The sequence below is a fragment of the Lepidothrix coronata genome, unplaced genomic scaffold (genome assembly GCF_001604755.1).
Source record: "Lepidothrix coronata isolate B3197 unplaced genomic scaffold, Lepidothrix_coronata-1.0 Scaffold73, whole genome shotgun sequence".
NCBI classification, from domain to species: domain Eukaryota; kingdom Metazoa; phylum Chordata; class Aves; order Passeriformes; family Pipridae; genus Lepidothrix; species Lepidothrix coronata.
In genome coordinates, this window is record NW_016690253.1 from 3852618 (window position 1) to 3862379 (window position 9762).

The 9762-nt window shown below is 54.8% G+C and overlaps 1 protein-coding gene across 2 annotated transcripts in view; it reads right to left on the bottom strand.

The window, feature by feature from the left end:
* Positions 1-9531, bottom strand: part of EDA (ectodysplasin A) — a 65467-nt gene extending 55936 nt beyond the window's left edge. For both annotated transcript variants that reach the window (XM_017819352.1, XM_017819351.1), the window contains exon 1: positions 9259-9531. In XM_017819352.1, coding sequence (XP_017674841.1) covers positions 9259-9531 — 273 coding nt within the window. The remainder of the gene's footprint in view (positions 1-9258) is intronic.
* Positions 9532-9762: the final 231 nt, after the last annotated feature.

Genomic DNA, 9762 nt, shown 5'->3' on the forward strand with positions numbered 1-9762 from the left:
TGGAGGCTTGCGCCAGCCGAGCTGAGCCTGCAGGAGCAACACTTTGTATTTAACACTTGAAGACCTCAACTCCCCAGAGCTCATCCCATGGCCCCATCCCGGCCGGCACACGTGGGACCAGCCCTGGCACCACACACGGAGCCAGGCCCTGCCCAGGCCCTGCAGCCACACACGGGAGCGGGAATCACCTGTCGTGCACGTGTGTTTGGAGAGGGATCCTGCTTTTACAGGGGTGTGCTGCTCTCCCCTTGGAGTGTGCACCGGTGGCCGTGCCCGCTCCGGGGCTTCACCACTGGCTGGGAATTTGCAGCAGGGGTGATGCCAAGGTACCAGCAGGAAGCTGTGGAGCCCAGCCCGACTCCCAGAGGCCATGGCACAGTGGGTTAGGGATTTAGGGATTCCCCTGCTCCATCTGCTGCTCGTGCTGAGCCCAAAATGAGAACCTTAAAGCTCATCCAGTCCCACCCCCTGCCATGGGCAAGGACACCTTCCACTATCCCAGGTTGTTCCAAGCCCCATCCAACCTGGCCTTGGACATTTCCAGGGATGGGGTAGCCACAGCTTCTCCGGGCAACCTGTGCCAGTGCCTCACCACCTCACAGGGAAGAATTCCTTCACAATATCTCATTTAAATCAACTCTCTTTAGTTTAAACCCATCACCCCTTGTCCTTGCACCCCCAAGTTCTAAGCAGACCAGGAATCTGTGGACGAGCCGTATTCTGAGCCAAAACAACTCTTGTCAACAACAGGAGAAAACTCTAAGTTGGCAATAAAGATATTGCTAAATAGAAAATTTAATAATCCTTTAAAAATGGCAATTAACATCTTTTAACTTTGCCTTCCCCCCCCCCATAGAAAAGGTCTCCTTTTGACCTCAAAAATCTCCCAAAATTTACTCCAGTAGCATATGGAGGTAACTCCTGGTTGGCTCCTCTTGCCCTTGGATGGGATCACTCCCTTTCCCAGCAAGAGTTAACACCCCAGACTGAGCAAGCACCAACAAGCCCTTCCACTGCCCCAAGGCAGCCAACTACTCATTGAGTTCATTATCACTAAAAAGATACAAACAGCTGCAGTATAAAACCCAACTATTTTCTTTATGGGTTTTCATCCTGCTCTCTAGATGCACCTCATCAGCTGCATGTCCAGCAATTCTCAGTTAGAGCTGATTTTTCTGCCACAGGGTAGTTTTATGGGAAAATGTGAGAATTTCAGCTTTCCAGGCAGAACTGTTGCCTCTCCTGCAGCCTCGGGAACAGCAGCAAAGCAAAAAATTACAATAAACCCCTCACTTTCGAGTCTGAACTGTCTCATCCTCTCAGCATCAAGGCAGGTTGGCAACAGTGCCAGCTACCAGCTTTAAATGCTTTATCCTATTTTCCTATCCCATGGGAAAATTAGAATAAAGTGCTGGTAAAGCGTAGCGGTAGCTCAGCAATTTGTTTGCAAAGTTAAGGAAATAATTGCTCAAAAATTATTTCCTGGATTAATTTCACCGAGCCCAGCACGTGGAGAAGACTGGAAGGATCATACAAAGTCTGTTTAGGCCATTAGTGCCTGTCCCACACAGTGTCCCCATCCCCACACTTTCCTGGGAAACCCAGGGAAAGCCGCTGACACTTCATAGATCAGATAATAAAAGGAAGGATTCAAAGATTTGTTTCTTTTTAGAAAATATAAATATTATTATCAAATAATAATGATATTCAAATACTTTGATTTTTTCCCCTGCTGGACAGGGCACACTGGTGTTCTCACCCCTCTGGGAAGGAATGCAAACATCAGTCGATTAAAATAAGAAACAGAAAAGGGAGAAGAGACAGCAGGGAATTTGCTCAGAGAAGCTGTAGAAGTGTCCAAGGCCAGGTTGGACAGGGCTTGGAGCAACCTAGGATAGTGGAAAGTGTCCCTGCTCATGGCAGGGGGCAGAACAAGATGGGCTTTAAGGTCCTTCCCAACCCAAACCATTCCATGATTCTGTGATTAGGCAGCACCACAACCCAACACAGCATGTCCCCAACTCTCCCACCCACATAAGATTTACAGTTCCAGAGCCGGTATATCTGCCCGTATCTGCTCCGAGGTGGGTTTTACTTCCATGCTGCCTTAACAAACATCCTCGCAGTCTGTCCCCCTCCAAGGTGCTTTGTTCTCAGGAGAGGCTGAAAGCCCAGAGGTGCCATGAATTGCAAAGAGGGATTAAAGGACAAAGGGCCAGCCCCCCACTGCCCTGGGATGGGATTTAACCCACTGTGTCACCATCTGGGACACCAGGCACTGCCAAGGAGGGGAAACACCGGAGACAGGGAGGGTCTGACCTCCCAAAGCCACATCTGCATCCTCTCTGTGGCTGTGCTGGCCCAAACTGAGCCCAAACTGAGCCTGGGTTAAGCCAGAGGCAGCTCTGGTAGGAGGGTGAGCCTTCCCCAGCCCCCTCCTCCTCCTCACTGCTCCTGGAAGCAGCCAGCAGCTCCCAGCCCTTGTATCCATGTCCTGCTGCAACGTGCAGTGACCACAGCCCCGAGCAGCACAACACAACCCTGGCCATGGCACAACACCATCGGGAAACGTCCACCACAGCACAGCCACCCAACGCTCAGTGCCACGCCAGTCATCCCCTCGTGGTGCAGCACCCACCACAGTGCCACGCCAGTCATCCCCTCGTGGTGCAGCACCCACCACAGTGCCACGCCAGTCATCCCCTCATGGTGCAGCACCCACCAGGGTATAGCCACCCAATGCCTGCTGCTGCAAAGCCACCGAGCTCAGCCCCACGCCATGCAATGACCCCCGATCCCGATGGATCCCTCGCAGCTCAGCACGTTCCAGGATTCCATGCCATGCAGCACAGCTCCGTCCCATGAAACACTGGCCATTTCAAAGCCATACAAAAAAACCCCACGACGTGCAACCCCGGGCCGAGCAACTCAACCCCAGGCCATGCAATGCCTCCTGTTGCAAAGCCACGCAACTCCACACCACACCATGCAGCGAGAGCCCAGGCCACACAACACCCTGCCATGCAATGCCCTCCGTTGCCAAGCCATGCAATGCATCTCTGTGACGTGCAACCCCCACCACTGCAAAGCCACACGACCCAATGCCCACCGCTGTTCTCCCACACCTCTCCCGACACACTCCGGAACAAACTGCTGAACAAACCCTAGAGGAGGCTCGTGCTGGTGCCAGGGCCCATCGCTGCCCGGTTCCTCCTCACTCCGTGCAGAGCTGAAGCACTCACAGCCTCCCATCCCATCTCCAGTCGCTGCCGTTTCTCCCAGTGCCCGAGCGCAGAGCCTGGCGAGCCAAGGTGCAGCCCCGGTAGGAGGATCCTGGCACTCCCCATTTGGAAGGAGTTACAGCCCTGGCACCCCATCAGTGTGATCCTGCCTCGTTAGTACTTTGCACTTACAGCAGCATTTCATTTGGGCTTATGGAAAGAGCTCATTTTCACAGGCACCCATCTGGGAGTGATTATTCCTGCTGTAGTAGCATCCAGGCCCGACTGGCATCGGCACCATTAGCACACAAAAACCAGAGTTTAACAAGAGAGCACTTACCACTGCAACCACCCCATAAAGGCACTTAACTATGTTAAAATTGCATCCAAATCTCCCTGTAATTCCACGCTTGTGCACAATGGATCCTGACAGATTACACCTCTTCAGAGACACACTTACCACTCACTCACTGCATCGAATTTACTCAGTGCTTCACATCCCCCAAGCCCCCTCAGCCTCTCCCAGACCGGCTACCTTCTGCAGCCAGACACCTCTAAAAATAACATCCTCCTAAAGTGTTGAAAGATATTAAAATATAAAGCCATTAACATATAATAAGACTGGAATGAGAGCTCCGCATGCTCTGAAGCTCTCAGGGTTTGGCTTCCAGTCAAGAAAAATATATTGGATTAGTATGAGAGCAAAATTAGGATGGTGTGCAGTTTAATTAGCATTACAAGACACTACATGTGTATGGGAGAGCAGAGAAGATTTATGTTATTATGTGGTAAGAAAAATAACGTTAAAATGTTAGAATAATATGGGTTTGATACGGCGCTATGTACTCCGGGGTTAAGGGAAAGATAACTCTGGAATGCCACTGAGTGTTCTTAAAAACCCAGGTTTGAGGGTTTGCCAGTGAACTCCTCGAAAAATTGTGGAAAAACCCTGCAATTTGGTCACGAGTCAGTCAAACACTCTGGCAACAACAACAGCCTCCGTCAAGGAATTCAATAAACACTGGTAAAACATCCTGGTCCTCACACAAAGTCACAGTACTAGTGCTTCACAGAACCAGCAGAAAATAGAAGTAAAGCAAACACAGCTCAGTTGGGGAAGGGGATGATGGGGCAGAGCTGGCAAGAGCCTGGAAGGGAAGGAAGCGCCGTGCTTCGATTGCATGCTCCCTGCTGCCCTGGTGTTATTCCTCTGTTAATCACATTCCTCTGTTTCCAGCAAGACATCAGCATCCCCACTCTCCTCCATAAGCTGCAGCCCATCCTCCTCTCCTTTCTGGGCATCACTGGATTCACCTCACAGTTGTTCCCAGCAGCCACAGCTGCCTGCACTCCCCGGGTCAATAATCCCTGTGATGCCGACAGAAGCTTCAAGACAGCAGTTGGAATTTATATTTCATATTTCCCAGCTGCTTCATCTCTCCCAGAGGTGAGATTTTTCCCTGTTTACCTCCTCACTATTCCCATCTTCCCACACTTTGAGGGTGTCCCTGGCAAGATGCATCCATGGCCACCCTGTGCTCAGACATTCCAAAGCCATAGCTACTTTTTTTCCTCCCTTTTCCAAAGCAGAGTTCCTAAGCTCCAGCCCTCACAGTGAACAGCTCGGGAGTGGTGACATCCCACCACATACAACACAGTGTCCATCCCACCTACTCAGTGTCAGGGGGCACAAGGAATGGCACCCAAACAGCATCATGAATCTGGGAATAAGGATGCTGGGAAGGTCCTGTTAGAGTTGAAGATGTCCCTGCCCATGGCAGCAGGGTTGGACTCCATGGCCTTGAAAGGTCCCTTCCACCCCAAAGCCTTCTATGATTTTACAGTTCCAGGGACCAACCAGGCTGTCTGCACACAGCCAGAGGAGACAGCTCCTGCTCACACCAGGAACTAACACCACAATACACACAGGGATGCACCTCCAACCCCCGGGGCACAGCTCATGCTGTATTGAACTTCCCAGTGGATGCAGCACATCAGATTTTGCCTGGAATATTCATAGGCATAGCAGCAGAAATATGTTTTCTATCTGATATCAGGCAGCCCCCCCTTCCTCGGCAGACCCTTGGGAAGCCTCTGGAAAGTCTGTCGAGGACAGGCACTACTGAGGCCGGAATGAAGGCAACCAGAGCCCAGCATTAACCAGACAGAGCTCTGTGGGCTCCTTTACTGCCCTGTGAGAGCCTCCTCCAGCTACAACCAGGACCACGAAGTGGAATTCGAGGGAAAACCCACCATAAATCAAATCCCTAATCACCATCTTGCTTCTGCATGGACCTGGCATTTCCATAACCCAGAATCAGAGTTGTGAAATCCCAACACACATCTCCTGAGCAGGTATTTAAAGGTCTGAGCCTGCAGGACAGTGTGCAGAGGCCGCTGATGCTGGAGAAGTGTTTCCAGGACACTCTGCTCAAAGCTTTCAGCACATGGCCAGGTTTCAGTTTGGCCCCAATCCATCACTGCCAGTGCAGCCTCCTGGCTCAGGAAGCAGGTACCAGACAGAGGGATGAAGGTGCATGGATGAGCTACAGGTACGCTCAGGGCAGGAGAAGCCTCTGGAGCAGCTTTTACACCTTTAGACCCTTTGACAGCACATTGTGCCAATCAAACCCGCCTCTGACTCAGGAACTGGGATTGACAAGAAAGGGCAAAACAACTGCAATTTCACACTGGTGAGGGAAAAGAAAGGAAGAAGTTCTTCCCTGTGAGGGTGGGGAGGCCCTGGTACAGGTTGTCCAGAAAAGCTGTGGCTGCCCCATCCCTGGAAGTGTGCAAGGCCAGGTTGGACAGGGCTTGGAGCAACCTGGGCTAGTGGAAGGTGTCCCTGGCCCATGGCAGGGGTGGATCTGGGTGAGCTTTGAGGTCCCTTCCAACCCAAACCATTCCAGGATTCTCTGTAAGTCAGGAATGCCAATGTGAGCACTACTCAAAAGGTGTTAAAAAGGTGAGGAGCAGAGACCAGGAACAGACACCATGGCACAGAGGAAGGTGAACACTTGGAACAGAACTGCTGCTCAGCACATTTTTTTTGATGACTCAGCACTCCCCTCCCCCCTTCCCCCAGCTGCAAGCGCCTCCACAATTAGTTTGATTCGACAGAACTGATGGTATTTGATCCCATTCCAAAGCCAGCCTTTGGCAGCTTTTCTGCCTGTCTCGGGACACTCTCAGGGCACACGCTCCGCTTGGCATTGGCCAAAAAACATGTTTTGGCAGAAACGTGGCACCACACGGATTTGGTTGGAGAAACAGCGCAGGAACAATGCTCTGCACAGCTCAGATATTACAGGGGTGATTTTTTGACAGCAAGATACAATTTAATTTAGGTATAAAATACTCCAAAGGGCAGGAAGCAGTGCCCTGCTGCGGATCTCCACGAGTGGAGCCACAAGCAAAGTGCTCAACAGAATCCCTCTCCCATCCCACAGCACACCCACCCGAAGGGATTATCTGGATTTTATCCCACCAGCCAAGGCTGAAGGCACCAGTGCTCCCCAAACCCGCTCTTGCACCTCAGAGCACTCGAAGAGTCGATGAATTAAAGCAGCACTAACAAACCCCTCATCTCGCAGCCAACGTGGTGATGCAACAGCCGGCGGGTTCTGGGACAAAGATGTGGACTACAATGCCTCACCCTCTGCCATGAAAAACTGCCCTTGGATCCTAAATGAGTTACATATTTGGATACCCTGTAAGATAGGGAAGTGGGGCCTTATCGAGCTGCCAAATCTCACTCCTGTCATGAGGTCATTTCTGGCACGTGGCCAGGTGAGATTTCAGCCAAAATCTCGGTGCTGACCATCGCTCCCCATCCTTCCCCCCCCTCGCTCCTCTTCCTCCTGCCTCAGGTCAGGAAGGCGGGGAAAAATAAAATAATTAAAAAATAAAGAAAAAAAGGGTCAGGAAGGGCAGTGTCTTTTGTTTTTAAACCAGCCTGTACAATCACAACACACACACACTCATTACTCATTCTCTTCATTGACGACACTTCACACAGCTGAGGGGCGGTTTGAGGGCTCAGAGCGCCACGGTCTTTGGGATGCCAGGTACCCCCCAACACACCCCAACTCTGACCGTGGTCCCCAGCAGAGAAATGTCATCGACCAGATCTCCCGAATTAATTATTTTGTAATTTTGGCTTCATTTTTGCAAGCATCACGTGCACGGGACCACACTTTGGGTTTACAGCAGCACAGCTCGGAAAAGCTGCGAGGAACCCCACGCGCCCCCTGAAGCTTGATGATAACTTTCTGAGTAAAGCTGTTTGCAAACACCTCGTTTCATTGCTTTAACCATCGAAGGGATGTACTCACAGCACCCCAGGACGTGGAAAGTGGTTGTTTTTAGCTGCACATCAACTCAAGTAAATGGCAAGGCAGAAAATTCAGCACGGAATGGGGTGAGCAGCACTACTACAAATCCCATTAATCACACGTCCTCACGGCAGTTCCCGACCGGGGCAGTGAGGTGCCAGCGCCCTGGACATTCAGCCTTCCCCATGTCCCCACTACCAGGAAACTTCCTCTCACAACCAACTCCTTCCATACATCCCAAAGAATTTTCCATCTTAAGCCTGACAGGCCAGATGTAAAAGAAAGAAATAAATAATTAGTGTTACCTTATCTGGAGTACGCCAGCTGTACCAGCAATGCCTGGATCTCCATACGCATCCCGAGACAAATTACCTAACGCTGTAATTTATGAACGTCTCAAGTATTTGCCCTGGTATTTCATTATGCACTCGCTGGAAAGAAGAGCTCTAAAGGCTAAACAGATCCAGCACGATAACACGAAAGGCACTCCAGCCGCGTGCTATTCCAAGGCAACCCAAGAATCTTAGCACGACATCGAGCTGCTCCGGCTCACTTAGTGTTGACACTGCCGAGGCAGAGAAGGGAGAACAGAGAGCCATGACCCGAGAGCTCGGGTTCCCTCCGGTTCAGCGCTTAACTGGGATTTTATTGTGGGAAGCTGCGGGATCCGGCAGCGGTGGAAGCGCAGCCCGGCTTTCCCGGGGGCAGCCGAGGCCGGCGCGGCGGAACCGCTGCCCGCTGCCAAGTGGGAGGAAGAGTTCCCAAACTCGCCGCTTTATCAAAGCTATTTTTGTCCTTCCTCCCCCCACATTGATAAGTAGCAGGGCGAGGACCGCCGGGGTGCTGGGGTTTGGCGTCTCCCCCCGAAACCCCGCTGGGACACCCCCGGCAAAGCCACCCGGCACCTCTGGGGAGCGGACCATCCGCTCGGGAGGCTCAAGGGGGAGGAAACTCCTTCCTCCAGCTTATCCTGCTCGCAGCGAAGTTTCGTGCCTGGAAAAAATGAGCTAAGTTTGCGAGCGGAGGCCCCAGCTCCGCTCCGGCTCTCCGGAGGCTCTCGGGACAGGCGACCCCCCCGGGGGCTCAGGACAGCCGTGGGGACAACCGGGAGACAGATGCCAACCAGTCCTGCACAGAGTCAGGAGCTGCTGCAGGGGGGACACCGAGGCATCACGGGCAAGGCTGTGCACCTGGGTTGAGGGGGAACTGAGATACCGAAACCCACCCCAGCTGGAGGGAGGGGAGCGAGCGGAGGGCGATGCGGGACTGGGATCCCCCGCACACCACCGGTACGGGGTGACCTATGCGGGGCTCCCCGGCCGCTGCACCCGCGCCCGGGGGTCCCCCAAGGGCCGGGGCAAAGCCGCTGCCCTCGGTCAGGGCTGGGCTATCGGGAGCGGGTTCGACGCGGCGGGGCTGTCGCTACAGGGAGGAGGCGGCAGCAGGTGGAGCGCGGACGGTCCCGCAGCCCCGTCACCCCAGCCCGGGCGAGGGAACCCGCGCTCCCCCCGCGCTTCACCCCCGCACCAGAGTTTGGGGCTTCCCCCCTTTTCCAAGTAACCCCGACCGGGGGGCTGTTCCCAAGCGCCCCGGGGAGCGGCACCCGCGCCGGGGATGGACGGGGGACGGAGAGGGGATGGAGGGGACATGGAGGGGGGATGGAGCCCGACACCGCGGTGTCCCCCGTCCCCGCCCGGACCCACCTGCTGGCGCCGCTCCGCGCCCTCGGCCGCTCTCTGCGGGCGGCCCGCGGCGGGGGCTCCGGGCGCTGCCGCCGTCCCGTCCCGTCGCGGCGGGGCCGCGGGCTGCGGGCCGCGGTCGCGGCGGAGCTCGGAGCGCAGCTCCAGGTAACAGCCCAGCGTCAGGACGTGCAGCGCCAGCGACAGCGCGAAGAAGCCGAGGAAGAGCCGCCAGCTGCCGCCGCCGCCGCAGGAGGAGCAGGCGCGGGCCGCCGCCGCCCTGCGCTCCGCGCCCATGGTGCGCTCGGGCGGAGCGGAGCCGAGCGGCCCCCGCGCTGCTGCTCCCGGGGCGCGCCGGGCACCGCGGGCTGCGCGGCCGGGCCGCCTGCCCCCGCCAGGGGGCGGGGCCGCGGGCACGGGGCGGGGCCCAGGCCGCGGGGCGGGGCCGAGGGGCGGGGAGGGACGGGGCCTGGCAGAGGATGGGGCGGGGCTTCGCCTCAGAGGGGCGGGACCAGGCGCTGGGGGGGC